General features: G+C 47.2%; 1 protein-coding gene across 9 annotated transcripts in view; it reads left to right on the plus strand.

The window, feature by feature from the left end:
* LOC140395308 (uncharacterized) overlaps nucleotides 1-22,561 on the plus strand; it is a 242,710-nt gene extending 220,149 nt beyond the window's left edge. For all 9 annotated transcript variants that reach the window (XM_072482912.1, XM_072482917.1, XM_072482919.1 and 6 more), the window contains 2 exons: nucleotides 14,036-14,173; nucleotides 22,124-22,561. In XM_072482912.1, the coding sequence (XP_072339013.1) occupies nucleotides 14,036-14,153 (118 nt within the window). In that variant the 3' untranslated portion in view covers nucleotides 14,154-14,173; nucleotides 22,124-22,561. The remainder of the gene's footprint in view (nucleotides 1-14,035; nucleotides 14,174-22,123) is intronic.
* The last annotated feature ends 383 nt before the right edge of the window (nucleotides 22,562-22,944 follow it).

Here is a 22,944-nt window from a genome sequence, read left to right on the forward strand (position 1 = left end):
GTAGCCTTCTTACAGGAGATGCACTTGAGAGAGGTACTGACTGCGGTTAAGGAAGGGTTGGATAGGATAAGCACTTCATTCATGTTTTGACACCAGGAAAAGAGGACTAATCAATAGGACAGTTTCATTCATGGTGACGAGCACAGTGAGGTGATACGTAATGGTCAGCGAGACCCTGGAAGGGGCCCCGGTAGGCCTGGTAAATATATATCTCAACCTGTGACGACTCACAATTCGTCAAAAAAATGATGACTAAAATCCCGGATGTAGCCACCCACCGACTTATCATGTGGTGGGGACTTACGCACAGGACTCAACAATGGACGGATTCAACCCCAGGACAGGAACCATGGCCAGTATGGCACGAGAATTGAATACTTTTATGGAGCAGATGGAGGTGATGGGTGGGTAGACCCATGGGGGTTCAATCACCTGAGTGAAAAATAACTCTCCTCCCACATGCACAAGACTTTCTGGTCATAGGAAAAGGTGCGTCCAGGGGTAACAAAGGCAGAATACTCTCTGATTGCAATCTCCGACCACGTGCCACATTACATGGACATGAGGTTGGGGAAGGGCTGAACCCAACGCCCTCCCATGGAGGCTTGGTACAGCTCTCACAGCGAATGAGGAATTCTGTACAAAGATATCACAGGCCATAGGCGGCTATGTAACCTGCAACCAGAACAGAGAGTGTCATCCTCCACCTTCCGGGAGGTACTGAAAGTGGTGATCAGGGGTGAAAACCTAGCTTGTAAGGCCCTTAGGGACAGGACAGGAAAGAAAGGGCAGCCAAGCAGCGGCTGATTGACTCCATACTGGAGGTGGAATGGCGATACTCCATGGCCCCAACCATGGATCTGCTGGCAGAGAGGACAAAGCTGCAGATGGAATTTGGTCTGCTAGCCAGAAGGAAGGCAGTCTACCAGCTCCGCCAGGCACAGGGCACCATCTACGAACATGGAGACAAGGCCAGCCGCATGCTGGCACACCAGTTAAGAAAGCAAGCAGCCCCAAAAGTTCGGGGCAGAAATGGTAGGATGGTAGCAGACCCAAATGAGGTTCATGAGGCTGTTGCAAACTTTTACCGAACCCCCGGAGTGGGGCTCGATGATGGAACAGTTATTCAACAGACTGAATATATTCCGAGGTGGTGGTGGTGGGGGGGGGGGGGGGGAGACAAGAAACAAGAGCTGGAAGCACCGCTAGAGCTGGGCAAAATCGTGGAATGCATTAATTCCATGCAGCCAGGGAAAGCACCAAGACCAGATGGATCCCAGGTAGACTTTTACAAAAAATTTGCAGTAGCACTGACCCTGCACTTGTGGGACGTGTTCGACAACTCACTGTCGAAGGGGGCCCTGACGCCATGCTGGCCAGGCCTTGATCTCATTGAACCCCAAAAAGAGCAAAGATCCGACAGATTGTGGAGCAGAGACATGTCTCTCCCTTAAACACTGAAATCCTAGAGAAAGCGCTGGCAAGGTGCCGGGAGAGTTGCCTGCCAGAAATGTTCACGGAAAATCAGACCGTGTTTCTCAAGGGCAGGCAACCAACATCAGACGCCTGCTGAATGTAATGTGACCCTATCCAGGGAGCAGACACCACAGGTGATCATCTCCCTGGACACTGAAAGCCTTCACTCTAGTAGAATGGAGGTGCTAGAACGGTTTGGGTTTGGAGCAGAGTTCACCGTGTGTGTGAAGCTCTTGTACAGCCCTACAATGGTGAGCGTGCGGACAAACGCCACCAGCTCCGAATACTTCAAGCTGCACAGGGATACAAGGTGGGGGTGCCCGTTATCCCTGCTCCTGTACGCACTGGCAATCAAACCACTGACCATAGCCCTTAGATCAGTGAAGTGGAGTGGTAGACGGACATTCATTGAAGGGGCAGAGAGCAGAGTCTCACTCTGTGCAGGTGACCTACTTCTGTACATGTCACACCCTAGCCAGCATAGAAAAGATAACAAAGAAGAACAAAGAAAATTACAGCACAGGAACAGGCCCTTCGGCCCTCCCAGCCTACGCCGATCCAGATCCTTTATCTAAACCTGTCGCCTATTTTCCAAGGATCTACTTCCCTCTGTTCCCCGCCCGTTCATATATCTGTCTAGATGCATCTTAAATGATGCTATCGTACCTGCCTCGACCACCTCAGCTGGCAAAACGTTCTAGGCACCCACCACCCACTGCGTAAAAATCTTTCCACGCACATCTCCCTTAAACTTTCCCCCTCTCACCTTGAAATCGTGACCCCTTGTAATTGACACCCCCACTCTTGGAAACAGCTCGTTGCTATCCACCCTGTCCATACCTCGCATAATTTTGTAGACCTCAATCAGGTCCCCCCTCAACCTCTGTCTTTCCAATGAAAACAATCCTAATCTATTCAACCTTTCTTCATAGTTAGCACCCTCCATACCCGGCAACATCCTGGTGAACCTCCTCTGCACCCTCTCTAAAGCATCCACATCCTTCTGGTAATGTGGCGACCAGAACTGCACTCAGTATTCCAAATGTGGCCGAACCAAAGTCCTATACAACTGTAACATGACCTGCCGACTCTTGTACTCAATACCCCGTCCGATGAAGGCAAGCATGCTGTATGCCTTCTGGACCACTCTTATCGACCTGCGTTGCCACCTTCAGGGTACAATGGACCTGAACTCCCAGATCTCTTGTACATCAATTTTCCCCAGGACTCTTCCATTGACCGTATAGTCCGCTCTTGAATTAGATCTTCCAAAACGCATCACCTCGCATTTGCCTGGATTGAACTCCATCTGCCATTTCTCTGCCCAACTCTCCAATCTATCTATATTTTGCTATATTCTCTGACAGTCCTCCTCGCTATCTGCAACTCCACCAATCTTAGTATCATCTGCAAACTTGCTAATCAGACCACCTATACCTTCGTCCAGATCATTTATGTATATCACAAACAACAGTGGTCCGAGCACGGATCCCTGTGGAACACCACTAGTCACCTTCCTCAATTTTGAGACACTCCCTTCCACCACTACTCTCTTTCTCCTGTTGCCCAGCCAGTTCTTTATCCATCTAGCTAGTACACCCTGAACCCCATACGACTTCACTTTTTCCATCAACCTGCCATGGGAAACTTTATCAAACGCCTTACTGAAGTCTATGTATATGACATCTACAGCCCTTCTCTCATCAATTAACTTTGTCACTTCCTCAAAAAATTCTATTAGGTTTGTAAGACATGACCTTCCCTGCACAAAACCATGCTATCTATCACTGATAAGTCTATTTTCTGCCAAATGTGAATAGATCCTATCCCTCCGTATCTTCTCCAACAGTTTGCCTACCACTGACGTCAAGTTCACAGGTCTATAATTCCCTGGATGATCATTGCTACCCTTCTTAAACAAAGGGTCAACATTAGCAATTCTGCAGTCCTCCGGGACCTCACCCGTGCTCAAGAATGCTGCAAAGATATCTGTTCAGGCCCCAGCTATTTTGTCCCTCGCTTCCCTCAGTAACCTGGGATAGATCCCACCTGGACCTGGGGACTTGTTCATCTTAATGCCTTTTAGAATACCCAAAACGTCCCCCTTCCTTATGTCGACTTGACCTCGAGTATTTAAACATCCATCCCTAGCCTCAACATCCGTCATGTCCCTCTCCTTGGTGAGTACCGATGCAAAGTACTCATTAAGAATCTCTTCCATTTCCTCTGACTCCATGCATAATTTCCCTCTTTTGTCTTTGAGTGGGCCAATCCTTCCTCTAGTTACCCTCTTGCTCCTTATATACGAATAAAAGGCTTTGGGATTTTCTTTAACCCTGTTAGCCAAAAATATTTCATGACCCCTTTTAGCCCTCTTTATTGCGCGTTTGAGATATGTCCTACTTTCCCGCTATTCCTTCAAAGCTTGATCAGTTTTAAGTCGCTTAGATCTTATGTATGCTTCCTTTTTCATCTTGGCTAGTTCACAATTCCACCCGTCATCCATGGTTCCCTATTCTTGCCATTTCTATCCCTCATTTTCAAAGGGACATGTCTGTCCTGCACTCTAATCAATCTTCCCTTAAAAGACTCCCACATTTCAAATGTGGATTTACCCTTAAACAGCTGCTCCCAATCCACATTCCCTAGCTCCTGCCGAATTTTGTTATACTTGGCCTTTCCCCAATTTAGCACTCTTCCTTTAGGACCACTCTCGTCTTTGTCCATGAGTATTCTAAAACTTACAGAATTGTGATAGCTGTTCCCAAAGTAACCACCGACTGAACCTTCAACCACCTGGCCGGGATCATTCCCCAATACCAGGTCCAGTATGGCCCCTTCCAGAGTTGGACTATTTACATACTGCTCTAAAAAACTCTCCTGGATGCTCCTTACAAATTCTGCTCCGCCTCCAACACTACATGAGTCCCATTCAATGTTGGGGAAGTTACAATCTCCCATCACGTCCACCCTGTTGCTCCTACATTTTTCTATAATCTGTCTACATATTTGTGCCTCTACTTCACGCTCGCTTTTGGGAGGCCTGTAGTAAAGTCCCAACAATGTTACTGCACCCTTCCAATTTCTTAGCTCTACCCATATTGCCTCAGTGTTCGAATCCTCCATCGTGCCCTCCTTAATCACAGCTGTGATATAATCTCTGACCAGTAATGCAACTCCTCCACCCCTTTTACCTCCCTCTCTATCCCTCCTGAAGTATCTATACCCTGGGATATTTAGTTGCCAGTCTTGCCCTTCCCTCAACCAAATCTCAGTAATACCAATAACATCATATTCCCAGGTACTAATCCAAGCCCTAAGTTCATCTGCCTTACCTGCTACACTTCTCGCATTGAAACAAATGCACCTCAGACCACCTGTCCCTTTGCGTTCATCGTCTCTTCACTGTCTACTCTTCCCCTTAGTCACATTGAGTTTATTATCTAGTACCTTACTGGCTTTAGGTGCTGCATCTTTACTGACCTCTAACTTCCTAATCTGGTTCCCATCCCCCTGCTACATTAGTTTAAAACCTCCCCAACAATGTTAGCAAAAGCACCCCCTAGGACATTGGTTCCAGTCCTGTCCAGGTGTAGACCATCCGATTTTAATGGTCCCACCGCCCTCAGAACCGGTTCCAATGTCCCAAAAATCGGAACCCCTCCCTCCTGCATCATCTCTCAAGCCACGTATTCATTCTGACTATTCTTGAATTTCTACTCTGACTGTCTCGTGGCACTGGTAGCAATCCTGAGATTACTACCTTTGAGGTCCTACTTTTTAACTTGTCTCCTAACTCCCTAAATTCTGATTGTAGGACCTCATCCCGTTTTTTTTATCTATATCGTTGGTGCCTATATGCACCATGACAACTGGCTGTTCACCCTCCCCCTTCAGTATATCCTGCAGCCAATCTGAGACATCCCTGACCTGTGCACCCGGGAGGCAACTTACCATTCTGGAGTCTCATTTTCGACCACAGAAACGCCTGTCTACTCCCCTTAAGATTGAATCACCTATGGCTATAGCCCTGCCAGTCTTTTTACCGCCCTTCTGTGCAGCAGAGCCAGCCACGGTGCCATGAGCCTGGCTACTACTGCCTTTCCCCGGTGAGTCATCTCCCCCAACAGTATCCAAAACGGTACACCTGTTTTGGAGGGAGATGACCGCAGAGGACACCTGCACTGCCTTCCTGCTCTTTCTCTGCCTCTTGGTCGCCCATTCCCTGTCTCCCTCGCCAACCCTAATCTGCGGTGTGACCAACTCACTGAACGTGCTATCCACGACCTCCTCAGCATCGCGGATGCTCCAAAGTGAGTCCATCCGCAGCTCCAGAGCAGTCATGCAGTCTAACAGGAGCTGCAGCTGGACACACTTCCCGCACATGAAAGAGTCAGGGGCATCGGCCGCGTCCCTGAACTCCCACATTGAGCACGAGGAGCATAACACGGGTCTGGGATCTCCTGCCATTTTTACACTTTACCTTAACTGATTACAAATATAATATCAAATAATGAATAAGTGAAAGGAATAAAGATTTTTCTTACCAATCACAATACTTACCAACACACGAAGAGTTAAATTTTCCCAGCTACTGCTAATTGGAGCACTTTCCTTACCAGCCAATCAGGTCACTTCATCTTGTATCTTCCTATTTATGCATTTCCTTTTTAAGCTCGTGCTAGTTTACTCTCATTCTCTTTTCTATTTCTTGATAAATTTCTTAGTCCTCCTTTGCTGAATTTTAAAAATCCTCCCAATCCTCAGGCAACATTCAAGCTTTGTTTACTCTAATACAGAGTTTTTCAAACTTTTTTGCCTGGGGCCCATTTTTACCAACTGACCATCCTTTGGAGCCCACGCCACCTGACCTTCGCGACCGATGCCACCCGACCTTCGTGACCCACCATTTTCACTTACTTCCTTTAATGTGACATGTGAGCCTGCTTCGTCCTCAATCTCACTTGCTTTGTTATTCAATGTTACATTTCTGCTAAGGAGTTCAGCTGATGATTTAAGATCTCACTGGATCCGTTGAAAAAAATCAAGAGATTTGTTCTCGAACTCGCTATGTTTAGTCTTCAAATGCCTTTTAAGTTTTGAGAGTTTTAATCTTTCATTTGCCAGCACTTCTTGCGTATAAACCACATGAACGTTGCATCCTGATTTGAAGTGGCACAATTAATCAACCCCTACCACAAGCAATCCTCTTCATGCTGCTTTGTTCCTGTTTTCAGCTTCTTCATGGGTAGTTCACTAGAGGCCCTGGAGCTCACACCAGCACTGCTGGCAGCTACAAAATGGAGGAATCTCTCTTATGCCCAGAAGACGTGACCTCTCTATTGTCGCTCCAGACAGGAAGACTCCAGCGACTTAAAAAGAAATCTGCTCCTGGGTAAACTCGCTAACGTCAGGAAGAGACGGTCTGCCCCGCTGGGCTCCAGGCCGGCGCATCGCGGAACGGCCAGCATTCTGAAAGGCAGACGCGCCGTTGGGCACTACTTCCTGCGGGCTGGAACGCCGCTACACATTGCTCCGTGACCCTCCCACACCCACCCGCGGGACGCAACCCTGGGTTTGAAAATGACTGCTTAAACACCACCTGTGACTACTTTTGTCAGCCACAAGTGGACCACACTTCTCATGGGATTTTAATTCCTTAAGAAATTGCATGTTTGTTGCAAATTATGAATTCTTTAAATTCTTTGTGATGTGGGCATCTCTCACAAGACCAGCATTTATTGCCCATCCCTAATTGCCCTTGAGAAGGTGGTGGTGAGCTGCCTTCTTGAACCGTTGCAGTTCATGTGGCGTAGGTACACCCACTGTGGTGTTAGGGAGGGAGTTCCAGGCATTTGATTCAGCGCCAATGAAAGAAAGGCCGATATATTTCTAAGCAAAAACGGTGAGTGGCTTAGAGGGGAACTTCTAGATGGTGGTGTTCCCAAGTGTCTTCTGCCCTTGTCCTTCTAGGTCAGTGTTTTTCAAACTTTCTTTCCTGGGACCCACTTTTCCCAACCGGCAGTCTTTCAGGACCCACACTGGTCGACATTTGCGACCCATGCTGGCCGACCGTAGTGACCTAAACCGGCCGAACTTGGCGACACACCATTATTACTTACCTTTAAGGCGGCAGGTGAGCCAGCTTGGTCCTCACGATCTCACATGCTTCGTTATTCAATGTTACATTTCTGCTAAGGACTTCAGCTGACGATTTAAATTCTCGCTGCATCCTTTGAAACAAATCGAGAGGTTTTTCCTCAAACTCGCCGTGCTTAGTCTTCAAATGCGTTTGAAGATTTGAGGCTTTTAAACTTTCATTTGCCAGTACTTCCCTGCATATGACACACATGGGCTGTGCACCCTGATCTGCATTGGCACAATTAAAGTCATACCTCAAGGAATCATCTTTATACTGCTTTGTTCACGATTTCAGTTCTTAATTGTTTGTTCACCAGATGACCTGGAGCTCTGGATACAGTTCACACCAGAATTCTTTGTCCTGCCCTGGACTCTCCTGAGAAGCTCTCTCCAGTAGATTCAGTTGTGAGACCTGGTCTGTTTGTATCTCTGGTCCTCTCTTCCTTATTATAAAATAATCCATCTTCAGTTCTTCACTCAGTCCTGTTGCTTGCTGGCGCTACAAAATGGAGGAATCTCTCTATGATTTTGTGCCCAAAGCACAGACGTACAGGGTGCGTGGAGTCAATGTGCGTGCTGGGTGCATGACCTTCTCTCTGCTGCCACTTCTGGCGGAAAGACTCAATCATTCATATTTAACGGCCGGTCATTTGATTGTGAGTGGGGTATTGGAAGGGGCACCGGTCGTGTTGGTAAATGTGTATGTCCCAAATTGGGGTGATGTGGGTTTTATGAGGGGGTTGCTGGCAGCAATCCCGGATTTGGCAACGTACCAGTTGATCATGGGAGGAGATTTTAACTGTGTCCTGGAGCCGAGGGTGGATAGATCGAGCCCCAGGTCGATGGGTAGGGTACAAATGGCAAGGGAGCTGGGGGGGTTTATGAAGAGGATGGGTATGGTGGATCCATGGCGCTTTCAGAACCCAGGGGGAAGGGAGTATTCCTTCTTTTCACACGTCTATAAGGTGTATTCGAGGATTGATTACTTTGTAGTGAGTCGGGAGATTTTGGTTGGGGTGGAGGGCGCAGAGTATGAGGGAATAGTTATCTCGGACCATGCACCCCACTGGCTGGATATTCGGTTCAGTACGGGACGAGAGCAGAGGCCGGGGAGGAGGTTTGACTCTGGGTTGTTGGCGGATAGAGATTTTTGTAATAAGGTGCGGTTGGCGATTAGGGATTATGTGGAGTTCAATCAGAATGGGGAGGTGTCGGCGGGCATTTTCTGTGAAGCACTGAAGGCAGTGGTGCGGGGAGAAATTATCTCATTTATGGTTCAAGCGAATAAGGAAAGGAGGGCGGAACATGACCGTCTAGTGAGCGAGATAGTAGAGGTGGACAGGGAATATTCGAGGGTGCCCACCGTGGAGTGATTGGCGAGGAGGAAAAAGTTGCAGGGGCAATTTGATAGGCTGACAACGGGGAGGGCGGTAGGGCAACTGCGTAGTGGTGCAAGAGGGGTGCAGTACGAGTATGGGGAGAAGGCGAGCCGCACGCTGGCGCACCAGCTGCGGAGGCAGGCTGCGTCCAGGGAAATATTGAAGATCCGGACTGAGGCTGGGGATGTGGTGTCAGAGTCAGGGAAGATAAATGAGGCATTTAGAGAGTATTACCAGGGACTTTATGATGCAGACCAGGGGGAGAGGAGGGGGACATGGGGTGGTTTCTGGACGAGATGGAATTTCCCCAGGTGAAGGAAGCAAAGAGGCAGGCACTGGAGGAGTCCCTGGGGCTGAGGGAGGTGCTGGATAGTATCAGGGGTATGAAATCGGGGAAGGCCTCTGGGCCGGATGGGTACCCGGCAGAATTTTAAAAGGAATTTGCGGCGGACCTGGCTCCACATCTGTTGGGGGCGTTTAATGAAGCACTGGAGAAGGGGGAGTTGCCGGAGACGATGAAGCAGGCAGTAATCACACTCATCCCCCAAAAAGGGAAAGATCCGGTGGAATGTGGGTCGTATTGACCCATGTCACTATTGAACACGGATGTGAACATATTGGCTGAGTTGTTGGCGGGGAGGATGGAGGATTGTATCCCGGGGGTGGTTGCAGAAGATCAAACGGGCGTCGTGAAGGGCAGGCAGCTCGCGAGTAATATAAGACGGCTGTTGAATGTGGTAATTAATCCGTCGAGAGCTCTGGTACCGGAGGTGGTGGTGTCCATGGACGTGGAGAAAGCATTTGATCGGGTGGAGTGGCGGTACTTGTTCGAAGTTTTGAGAAGGTTAGGGTTTGGGCCGGGATTTGTGGCATGGGTGCGGTTGCTGTATGTGGCGCCAAGAGCGAGGGTGAGGACAAATGATATGAGCTCACGAAGCTTTGACTTACACAGGGGTATGAGGCAGGGGTGCCCGCTGTCGCTGCTGCTGTTTGCGCTGGCCATAGAGCCATTGGCGATGGCTCTCGGGGGATTGGCAGAGTGGCAGGGGATAATGAGGGGACAGAGGGAGCATCGGGTGTCGCTCTATGCCGATGACTTGCTGTATGTTTCGGATCCGTTGGAGAGTATGGGAAGGATTATGGGCCTGTTGGGGAGGTTTGGTGGGTTCTTGGGATACAAGCTGAATGCAGGGAAAAGCGAGGTATTCCCAGTGAATGAGCTGGCACAGCGGGCTAATTTAGGGGGGGATGCCATTTACGGTAGCGAGGGATAGGTTTAGGTACTTGGGGATTCAGGTAGCGAGGGAATGGACGGGGATCCATAAGTGGAACTTAACGAAGCTGGTGGAGGAGGCCAGGGAGGATCTTAAGAAGTGGGATGCACTGCCCTTAACGTTGACGGGAAGGGTACAAGTGGTGAAAATGAATATTCTGCCGAGGTTCTTGTTTATCTTTCCGGCTCTCCCGATCTTTATACCAAAGGCTTTGTTTCAGAAAGTGGACACAATCATCTCTGACTTTGTATGGGCGGGGAAGGTGCTGAGGGTGGGGAGGACCCTACTACAGAGGTAGAGGCAGCAGGGGGGGGGTTGGCGTTGCCAAACTTGCTTCATTATTTTTGGGCGGCGAATGTGGACAAGGTGCGGCGGTGGTGGGAAGGAGAAGGGGTAGAGTGGGTTAGGATGGAGGCGGAATCTTGTAAGGGGTCTAGTTTGAGGGCTATGGTGATGGCAGCATTGCCAATGGCTCCGAATAGGTATTCAGGGAGCCCAGTGGTGCAGTCCACGGTGAAGATATGGAATCAGCGGAGGAGGCATTTTAGGGTGGAAGGGATGTCGGTGCTGACGCCGCTGTGCGAGAATCATGGGTTTGAGCCGGGGGGAATGGCTAGTGTCTACAGGAGGTCGAAGGAGGTGGGACTGGTCAAGATGAGGGATTTGTATTTGGAGGAAGAGTTTGCCAGTTTGGAGGAGCTAAGGGAGAGGGTAGAGCTGCCGAGCGGTAGTGAGCTCAGGTATCTACAGGTTAGTGACTTTGCACGAAAGGTCTGGAAGAGGTTCCCTAGATTGTCGGGCTACACCCTGCTGGAGTGACTGCTGCTTCCGGATGTGGAAGGGGAAGGAAGAATTGGGGATATGTATAAGTGGCTGGGGGAGTAGGGAGGCGAGCGGGTGGTGAAGATCAAGGAGAAATGGGAAGCGGAGTTGGGATAGGAGGTCAATTTGGGAGTATGGAGTGAGGCACTGCTAAGGGTAAACGGGACCTCCTCTTGTGCAAGGATGAGCCTGATACAGTTTAAGGTGGTGCACAGGGTGTATATGACTCGGGTGAGAATGAGTGGGTTCTTTCAGGGGGTAGCAGATGAGTGTGAGAGGTGTGGGCGGAGGCCAGCGAATCATGCGCACATGTTTTGGGGTTGCGAAAAATTGGGAAGATTCTGGGCGGGAGTGTTCGCGGTCTTAGCCAGGATAGTGGAGGAGGGAGTGGACCCGGACCCTTTGATGCTGATATTTGGGGTTTCAGAGAAGCCGGAGCTCATGGAGAGGAGGAAGGCCGATGTCTTGGCCTTCGCCTCTCTGATTGCACGGCGACCAATTTTGCTGGAGTGGCGGTCGGCATCGCCACCGGGGGTAGCAGCATGGTTGGGTGACCTGTATGACTTCCTGCGGTTAGAGAAGATAAAGTATGAGTTAAGGGGCTGAGCAGGGGAGTTTGAGAAAAGGTGGGGGATGTTTGTGACCGTGTTTGAGGAGCCGTTCGTCGCACGGGGGTGGGGGGGGGGGGGGGGGGGGGGTGGGTGATGGGGGGGGGGGGTGAAAAAGGAGAAAAATCTGTACAAACTGTATAGTTGTTGTTGGGAAGAATGTTTCCCGAGGTGTTTATTTGGTGTAACCTACTTTGATACAAGCTTGAATAAAATGTGTTGTTTTTTTTTTAAAAGGCCGGTCGAGGGCGGCATTCTTTTTTTTAAACTTTGAAACTTTATTTCCAATACCTGATTTTTCCAAGTTTCTGACATTTTACGACTGAAAATTAAAACAATTTCAGTTGAACATGCGCATCCTTACATTTACACAAACTTTATTTTAAATATATTCCCATTTCTTTCGAAATTTAAACCAGTATAGAAAAAAGTACAATCTTGTTTATACTTTACAAACTATGACTTTAGATGCGATGAAGTAATTTGTCAAACACATGCAATGTCACAGTATTTCTTAGTGGTTCCACTGCATTGCACTATCCAAACATCCAAGTCATCTCCTTCTCCATTCTCACCAAAAGCACTTAGTTCCTCGTTTCCTGAATGTGGTGACACAAAGTGATGACCGTGTAGGTTTCTTCCAGTGTTAACATGCATCAGCCGTATTGACGGCCATATTGACTGGCGACGTTTGATCAGTATTCCTCGCCGACAAGCCTGCCCTGGCTTCCCCCTCACTGTCCAGTAGCAGCATCCACACCAGGCACAGACTGCTGACCACTTCCCGACCAGTACGTTATGTCGTGGAAGTACAAGAGGCCTGTGCCGGTCGTTGAACACGGAGCTATAGGTTGCACACTGCCGATCAGTGATGGGGGAATGAGCCAAGCATCTCGCAGAGGACGAGCACCAGAGTAGAACTCCAAGCTGGGGCCATCACTGTTTGCATTGTGCGCCCCCCATGTGGACGCCTGTCAGCTCCTGTCGTCGTGTCTCCCCCTGCCGCATTCTTAAAAGCCGTTGCGGATTTCATCCCGCAATCTGGAACGCCACAACCGATTGCTCCGCGACTCTCCCGACACCCTCCGTGGGTCGCGACCTTGAGTTTGAAAATCCTGTTCTAGGTGGTAGAGGTCACTCGGTTTGGTAAGTGCTGCCAAAGGAGCCTTCGTGTGTTGCTGCAGTGCATCTTGGAGATGGTACTCACTGCTGCTGCTGTTCATCAGTGGTGGATGGAGTGAATGTTTCAGGTGGTGAGTGGAAGTTTGCCATGCTATTGTCATATCTCTTAACCTGATGTCCCAGTCTATCTTGGCCAACTTGCTTCTACAACCATGTAGTGGCTGTTAGATCAAACCAATTAATTAATTTATCTCTGCTATTAATTAATCTATCTTATTGCACATTTAGATTTATAGTACCTGTAGCTTAAACGTTTTTCTAATTCTACCTTATACACTCTCACTGTACCTTCCTGACCCACTCTACTTATTTGTGACCAAATCTGCTTTATAGGTTTGCCATTTCTCTTGCTGTTTATACGTGTACCCCCCTCCTCTTCATTCGCAGACTCCTGTCTGCTGTGTTAGCTATGTGATTAACCAGAGCACTAGCCACAGTTTGGTTTAATTGGATCCCATCCCAATTCATCACTTATAATAATAATCTTTATTAGTGTCACAAGTAGGCATTCATTAACACTGCAATGAAGTTACTGTGAAAAGCCCCTAGTGCCACACTCTGGCGCCTGTTCGAGTACACTGAGGGAGAATTCTGAATGTCCAAATTACCTAACAGCACGTCTTTCGGGACTTGTGACAGTAAACTGGAACACCTGGAGGAAACCCACGCAGGACGGGGACAACATGCAGACTTCGTGCAGAGTGACCCAAGCCGGGAATCGAACCCGGGTCCCTGGCGCTGTGAAGCAACAGTGCTAACCACTGTGCTACCGTGCGTAGTTCCTTAGGTTCCACCAGTCCTCTGACATCACTTTAAGACTTTGCATATTTTTTCAGATTCTTTGACGTGTCTGAGTGGCCTCAGCTCCTGTTGAGTTTACCCTCAGCTCCTGTTCTTCCTTCCAAACATTTTTATGCCGCAAATGCTGTGTCTCTGCTGATAATTTGAGCTCAAATTCAAAAGCAATTGATATGTAAAGCTTGCTTTTCGAGACGGAATTTGCATCCTGTATTGAATCCGCATACTTGGAGATTTTTACTAAAATTGATTATCAAAATCTGCGAACTCATTAGTGAGGAATTAAACTTATGAATTGTTTCAATGATTGCTGAGGCACTCAGCCAAACATAACACTATTTATTCTTCATTGCAGGCGTCTCCCATGCATGCATCTCTTCCACCAGATTTGTGTGGACCAGTGGTTGGCCACCAGTAAGAAGTGTCCAATTTGCCGAGTTGACATTGAAGCCCAGCTTCCTGTTGACACTTAACTGCCCGGAGAGTACAGAAGGTAAAGTCATACAATTGTTTGGTTTGAAATGTTCAATTAACAGGAGCAGAAACATAACGGAGAAAGTAAAAAAGGTCCCTGAAGACGGCAGGACTGGTGGATAAGATAATTATTATAATAATAATAATGATTATTATTAAAGATTAAGTGATGAATTGGGATGGGATCCAATTAAACCAACCTGAGGCTAGTGCTCTGGTTCAGAAAGCATATTGGGATACTTGCCTTTATTAGCCAAAGCATAGAATATAAGAGCAGGGAGGATATAATGGAGCTGTGTAAAATGTCTGTTGGGCCACAGCTAGAGTACTGTGTGTAGTTCTGTTCTTCACACTATAGGAAAGATGTTGTTGCAATAGAGAGGGTGCATAGGAGATTCATCAGGATGTTGCCTGGACTGCAGTGTTTCAGCTATGAAGAGAGGCTGGTTAGGCTGGGGTTGTTTTCCTTGGAGCAGTGATGGCCGAGGGGGGACCTGATTGAGATGTACAAAATTACGAAGGATAGCTAGGAAGGAACTTTTCTCCTTTGTCGAGGGGTCACTAACCGGGGGCATAATTTAAGGTAAGGAGCAGAGGATTTGAGGAAAAACCTTTCACCCAGAGGGTGGTGGAAATCTGGAACTCACTGCCTGAAAGGGAGGTAGAGGCGGGACCCTCAACATTTAAGAAGCGTTTCATTGAGCACTTGAAACTCTATAGCATAGAAGACTACGGACTAGGTGCTGGAAAATGGGATTAGAATAGATAGGTAATAATCACTTATTGTCACAAGTAGGCTTCAATGAAGTTACTGTGAAAAGCCCCTGGTCGCCACATTCCGGCGCCTGTTCGGGGAGGCCGGTACGGGAATTGAACCCGGGCTGCTACTCTTGTTCTGCATTATGAGCCAGCTGTTTAGCCCACTATACTAAACCAGCCCCTTGCTGGTGTTTGATGGCCGGCGCAGACACAATGGGCCGAACGGCGTCTTTTTGTGCTGTAAAAACGCTAACTCTAAAAGAGCAGAATGAGGGCGATGACGGGGGAGTGGTAGGGCAGTAATTGTGGTGAATTAAGGGGTGAGAGTTTCAGGTCGTGTCATTTCTTGTTGAGAGATTGATCAATGTGTTCAGCAATACTCTGATTAAATTGCACAGGGTTGTGTGGTTACAAATTTTGGGTAACCGACAACCTCCCACAGAGCTAAAGCTAACTCCTTCTTGAAAACATACAATGTTTTTGCCTCAACTGCTTTCTGTGGTAATGAATTTCACAGGCTGAGACTCATTTCTTCTCATCTCAGTCTAAATGGTCTACCCCATATCCTTAGAATGTGATCCCTGGTTCTGGACTCCCCTGCTATTGGGAACATCCTTTCTGCATCTACCTTCTCTCATCCTATTAGAATTTCTTTGAGACCCCTCTCTTTCTTCTAAACTCCAGCGAATATAATCCGAACCAACCCAATCTCTCCTCATGTCAGTCCTGCCATCCCAGGAATCAGTCTGGTAAATCAGACTGCACTCACTGCCTCAGATAAGGAGAGGAATAAGGGCGTCACAATGGTTAGCACTGCTGGTCACAGCGCCAGGAACACTGGTTTGATTCTGGTCTTGGGTGACTCTGTGGGGAGTTTGCACATTCTCCCTATGTCTGTGTGGTTTACTCCATGTGTTCCAGTTTCCTCCCACAGTCCAAAAATGTGCAGGATAGGTGGGGTTACGAGAATAGGGTTGGGGAATGGGCCTGGTAGGGTGCTTTTTCAGAGGATCGGTGCAGACTAGTTGGAATTTTAAAAATAATTTGGAGCACCCAATTCTTTTTTTTTTTCCAATTAAGGGGAAATTTAGCGTGGCTAATCCTGCTCATCTTTGGGGTGTGGGTGTGAGACCCATGCAGACGCGGGGAGAATGTGCAAACTCCACACAGACAGTGACCTGGGGCCGGGATCGAACCCGGATCCTCCACGCTGTGAGGCAGCAGTGCTAACCACTGCGCCACCGCGCTGCCCTAAGCACTGTGGGGATTCCATGGGAGACCAATACCGCACACAATACTCCAGATGTGGTCTCACCATGGCCCTGTATAACTGCAGCAAGACATCCCTGCTCCTGCCTGTGAATCCTCTCGCTATGAAGACTAACATACATTTGCCCTCTTCACCACCTACTACAACTACATGCTAAAATCAGTTTGTTGCTTGGCTGGGAGGCAGTGTAGTTCAGCAAGCACAGGGGTGATAGGGGAACTGGACTCCTGCAAGGTGCGACATGAGCAGCAGAGTTTTGGATTAATTCAAATTTATGGAGGGTAGATTGTGGGAGATCAGTCAGAAATGCATCGGAAGGCAGCACGATGGCGCAGTGGGTTAGCCCTGCAGCCTCACAGCGCCGAGATCCCAGGTTCGATCCCAGCTCTGGGTCACTGTCCGTGTGGAGTTTGCACGTTCTCCCCGTGTTTGCGTGGGTTTCACCCCACAGCCCAAAGATGTGCAGGCTAGGCGGATTGGCCACACTAAATTGCCCCTTAATTGGAAATAATGAATTGGATACTCCTAAATTTTTTTTTTAAAAAGAAATGCATCGGAATAGTCAAGTTTAAATTAACGATGACAAGGGTAGGACAGTATGGTGGCGCTGCGGTTAACACAGCTGCCTTACGGCACCGAGGCCCCAGGTTCGATCCGGGTTCTGGGTCACTGTCCATGTGGAGTTTGGACAATCTCCTCGTGTTTGCGAGGGTTTCGCCCGCACAACCCAAAGATGTGCAGAGTAGGTGGATTGGTCACGCTAAATTGCCCCTTAATTGGAAAAAATTAATTAGGTACTCTGAATTTATATTAAAAAAACAATGGCAAGGGTGAGGGTTTCAGCAGATGAGCTTAATCGGGGCAAGGTTGACTGATGTTACAGTGGTGGAAATAGGTGATCTTAATGAGGTTATGGACGTGAGGTCAGAAACTCTTCTTGGGACCAAGGTTAAATAGAGACTGGCTCCATCTCGGACTGTTGCCAGGGAGAGGAATAGAGTCGATAGCTAGGGACTGGAGTTTTGAATAGGGACGATAAACAATGGCTTAAATCTCAATGTTTAATGAAATGAAAATCGCTTATTGTCACAAGTAGGCTTCAAATGAAGTTACTGTGAAAAGCCCCTAGTCGCCACATTCCGGCACCTGTTTAGGGAGGCTGGTACGGGAATTGAACCGTGCTGCTGGTCTGCCTTGGTCAGCTTTCAAAGCCAGCTCTTTAGCCCTGTCCTAAACCAGCCCCCTGGTTTAGCACAGGGGCAGCTCAGTGGCATAACGGATAGCTCTGCTGCCACCGAGTCCGTATTCTTCCATTCCCACCCTATTCATATATTTGTCTAGATGCCCCTTAAATGCCGCTATCGTACCTGCTCCCACCACCTCCCCAGACAACGCATTCCATATACTTACCACCCTCTGTGTAAAAAAAAAAAAAAACATTGTTCACATCTGTTCTAAACTTTTTCCCAAGCACTTTAATCCTATGTCCCCCAGCACTTGACTCTCCTACCCTAGGAAAGAGCATCTGACTACACTCTGTCCATGCCACTCATAATCTTGTAGACCATTATCAGGTCACCTCTCAACCTCTGTCATTCCAGTGAGAACAGACTGAGTTTATCTAACCTCTCCTCATAGCTAATGCCTTCCATACCAGGCAACATCCCAGTAGGGGCAGCACGATAGCATTGTGGATAGCACAATTGCTTCACAGCTCCAGGGTCCCAGGTTCGATTTTGGCTTGGGCCACTGTCTGTGTGGAGTCTGCACATCCTCCCCGTGTGTGCGTGGGTTTCCTCCGGGTGCTCTGGTTTCCTCCCACAGTCCAAAGATGTGCAGGTTGGGTTGATTGGCCATGATAAATTGCCCTTAGTGTCCAAAATTGCCCTTAGTGTTGGGTGAGGTTACTGGGTTATGGGGATAGAATGGAGGTGTTGACCTTGGGTAGGGTGCTCTTTCCAAGAGCCGGTGCAGACTTGATGGGCCGAATGGCCTCCTTCTGCACTGTAAATTCTATGATAATCTATGATAAACCACTTCTGTACCCTCTCCAAAGCATCCACATCCTTCCGGTAGTGTGGCAACCAGAATTTTAAACACTATTCCAAATGAGGCCTAACTAAGGTCCTGTACAGCTGCAACATGACTTGCCAATTTTTATATTCAATGTCCCGACCGATGAAGGCTGTATGGCTTCTTGACCACCTTATCCACATGCGTTGCCACTTTCAGTGATCGGTGGACATGCACGCCCAGATCTCTCTGCCTGTCAAGACTCGCAAGAGTTCTACCATTTACTGTATAATTCCTACATGCATTGGACCTTCCAAAGTGCATTACCTCGCACTTGTCCGGATTAAACTCCATCTGCCATTTCTCCGCCCAAGACTCCAACCAGTTTATATCTTGCTGTATCCTCTGACAATCCTCATCACTATCTGCAACAACAATTTTTGTGTTGTCTGCGAACTTGCTAATCAGACCAGCTACATTTTCTTCCAAATCATTTATATACAGTACGAACAACAAAGGTGCCAGAACTGATCCCTGTGGAACGCCGCTAGTCACAGCCTTCCATTCAGAAAAGCACCTTCTACTGCCGCCCTCTGTCTTCTGTGCCCAAGCCAGTTCTGTATCCAAATTGCCAGCTCTCCTCTGATCCCATGTGACTTCACTTTTTGTACCAGTCTATCATGAGGTACCTTGTCAAATGCTTTACTGAAGTCCATGTATATAACATCCCTTATCTATCATCTTTGTCACTTCCTCGAAAAACCCGATCAAATTAGTGAGGCACGACTTCCCCTTCAGAAAACCATGCTGTCCATCACTAATAAGTCCATTTGTTTCCAAATGTGAGTAAATCCTATCTCCAAGAATCTTGTCCAATAATTTCCATACCACTGACGTACAGCTCACTGGCCTATAATTTCCTGGATTATCCCTGCTGCCCTTCTTAAACAATGGAATAACATTGGCTACTACTCTCCAGCTATACTACTCTACCCAGCTATACCACACCACCACCTCCCTCAACTTCTCGGCTGTTGCTAAATTATCAGACTGCTCATCAGACCTTTCCTCCAACAAGATTTTGAAAAATAAATTTAGATACCCAATTCATTTTTCCATTTAAGGTGCAATTTAGCATGGCCAATCCACCTAGCTTGCACATTTTTGGGTTGTGGGGCGAAACCTGTGCAAACACGGGGAGAATGTGCAAACTCCACACGGACAGTGACCCAGAGCCGGGATCGAACCTGGGACCTTGGCGCCGTGAGGCCGCAGTGCTAACCCCCTGCGACACATTGCTGCCCTGTGCAAGACCAGGTTAAGAAGCCAATGTAACTGATTCTCTGGCTATCATTAGATAGACAAGAATATAACCAGGTGAGAGCAGTCCCATCCAACTGGATAACACCAGAGAGGTGTTGGAAGAGGATGGTGAGGTCACTGTGTCAGAGGCTGCAAATAAAAGCGAAGGACATGATCCCTTCCCTGCCCCGGCTCCTCCATTAAATTATCAGATTGCTTAACAGACGTCCAGTATTAATAATAATCTTAATTAGTGTATCACGTTGGGCGGCATGGTGACGCAGTGGTTAGCACTGCTGCCTCACGGCGCTGAGGTCCCAGGTTCGATCCCGGCCATGGGTCACTGTCCGTGTGGAGTTTGCACATTCTCCCCGTGTCTGCCCACAACCCAAAAGATGTGCAAGGTAGGTGGATTGGCCACGCTAAATTGCCCCTTAATTGGAATAAATAAATAATTGGATACTCTACATTTTTTTTTAAATACTGCCACATGTAGGCTTACATTAACACTGCAATGAAGTTACAGGAAAATCCCTTAGTCGTCACACTATGATGCCTGTTTGGGTGCACTGAGGGAGAATTCTGAATGTTCAATTTACCTAAGAAGCACGCCTTTCGGGACGTGTGGGAGGAAATCGGAGTACCCGGAGGAAACCCACCAAAGTGAAGAACAGTCATATTTGATTCAAAGCATTAACTCTGTTCCCCTCTCCACAGATGCCGTCAGACCTACTGAGTTTTCCAGCAATTTCATTATTTGCGAAGTCCATCAATCTAAGTTATCAAATGTTTTAATGATTCCTGACCTCAGAAGCTTTTTTGCAGAGAAAGTTCCAAATTTCCATTACATTGCGTGAAGAAGTGCTTTCTGGCATTGCTGTCAATAGCCTATAACCCTAAGTTTAACGTTATGCCCTCTTGTTCCAGACATCCACAGCAAAGAAATGTACCCTTTCAATTCCTTCAATCATTTAAAACATTTCCATTAGATTATCCCTAATCTTCTTTACTCAAAAGAATACAAGCTTCATCTATACAACCTGTCCTCCCAATTTAATCCTTTTAACCTGGGCGGTATGGTGGCACAGTTGTTAGCGTTGCTGCCTCAGCGCCAAAGACCCACGTACAATTCCAGCCTTGGTTAACTGTGTGGAGTTTGTACGTTCTCCCTGTGTCTATACGGGTTTCCTCCCAGGTGCTCCGGTTTCCTCCCACAGTCCAAAGATGTGCAGTTAGGTGGATTGTCCATGATCAGTGTGTGGGATTATGGGAATAGGATGGGGGAATGGGCCTCGGTAGGATGTTCTTTCAAAGGATTGGTACAGACTCGATGTGCCGAATGGCCTCCTCCTGCACTGTAGGGGTTCTATGGATTCTATAGTTTTGTTCTGGTGAATCTACACTGCACCTACAAAGCTCGTATACTTCCTGAGATGCAGTGTCCAGAACTGATTACGGTTAACTAGAGCTTTATGTAACTTAACATACCTTTCATCCCTTTGTATTCCAGCCCTTTGAGATAAAGGCCAACATTCCATTAGCTGTTATCATTGTTTTTTATAACCATCAAATGGTATAAATGAAGCTACTGTTACAGAGGGCATTAGTGACATGTCTGCGAGAGAAGGGTACAGCACATTCCTCAAAATGGTCCATTTAGCTTTAATACACATGTGCTTCATTAAGCTGGAAATCATTCTTTGCCTTGGTGGCTGTAGGATATGACTTAAATAGAATTTAAATTTATATGAAGCCTCTAGAAGTTGTTGTTAAAGCTATAAACTGCCATGAAATACAAGTCATTAACAAACTTGAAGAATAAGCATGGAAAATAAATTAATTTCAAAAGTAACATGCATTTTGACAGGAGTTTCAACCTTGCTTGAAATGAGATAGAGGTGGGCAGTACGGATCCATAAATCTCAAAGTAACAACCCAGGTAAACAAAAACAAAAAGCAAATCAGCACTGGGGTTCATTTCCCGAGGAATAGAATTCAAAAGCAGAGATGTTATGTTTGACCACACTTAAAAGCACTTGTGCACAGTTCATATTTAAAAAGATATGGAGGCACTGGATAAAATAAATATAAGGATAATACCAGAACCGCGAGGTTTTGCCTACCAGGAAAGACGGAACAGAGTGGAGCATCCTTCTCTTGAAAAGAAGAGACTGAGGGGGTGACGTGATGGAGGTCCATGAAATTCTGAATGTGTTCAAAGGGCTTTGACGGAGTGTACCTGGAGAAAATGGGTGAGGTCTGAAACAACGGGTCATAAATATAAGATTAGTCACAAATAAAAATCCAATTGGAAATTCTCTTTACTCTGGTTAGAATGTGGAAATCATTTTCATATGAAGTGATTGAGCTGAATAACAGATGCTTTTAAAATAAAACACATGATGGAGAAAGGAACAGTATGTTGACCGAGGTGGAGTCGGGGCAGAGGAAGTTTGCATGGGACATGAACACCACTAATGGCTGGTTGGGGTGAATGGCCTGTTTCTGTTCTATTATATAAAAATTCTTCCTGCAGACAAATGATCAACACATAGATGAAATAAATAATTCTTGCTGCGGATATCCTGAAGCTGGTTCAGCCTAGTGTGTACATTTGTGTTCCAGGGTTTGGTATCGAGTTCCCTGATTATTCTGGACTTTTGTGAGATTGAATCTGGAATCTGTATGGAGTCCTCAGCTTACACCGATTGGATTGGAAGAGATTGAAAAATGTTTGGACCCTGCCAATGTTAACCCTGACATACAGTGTGCTACTGAAATACCAGCATCTCATCCACAATAGAAAGGGCCATTGCCTTAAAATGGATCTAAACATACTGTTTCGACCAGACATGTCTCCAGATCAGCCTTGCATAGGAATGGAAGAAATTCCAAACCGTAGTCAGACCAAAGGCTTTCGAGATACTTCCTATTTCCATCGTTCATTCATATTTCTTTTTCTGTTCATCAGTGGTTACCGGGCTGTGTAACTCTGCACAAACTGGAGTTTTAAATGTGCCCCTCGAAATAAACATGTGGCTGTAACACAAGACGTTAAATTAAGTCAGCCCTTCTCTGTGGAGGAGTTTAATTTTGTGTGATTGATGCTGGCTGTTAGATCAACTGTCAGCTGTATTCTATAGACCCAGACTGCCCTGCCTCTGACCGGTACAAGGGAAGAGAATTCATCATAAATTTACAGAATGAGAGGGGTGCACTGGGCAGTACAGACCAGTATAACATATCTGTTACTTGATGTGGCTGCTACACCCAAAGGCATTATGCCCTCCAATTCCTGCTCACCAGGGGCTGCAGAGGATCAAAGAAATGTTGACAGACCGAGAATACTGCAGGTGTGAGAACTCTTTTCCCCACCTCCCCAGACCACTGACTTAAAACTCTGGAGATCGCTCTGCAAGCAAGGATTTTGTCAGATTAATACTTTG

This window comes from Scyliorhinus torazame, chromosome 18, assembly GCF_047496885.1.
Source record: "Scyliorhinus torazame isolate Kashiwa2021f chromosome 18, sScyTor2.1, whole genome shotgun sequence".
In the NCBI taxonomy this organism is placed as follows: domain Eukaryota; kingdom Metazoa; phylum Chordata; class Chondrichthyes; order Carcharhiniformes; family Scyliorhinidae; genus Scyliorhinus; species Scyliorhinus torazame.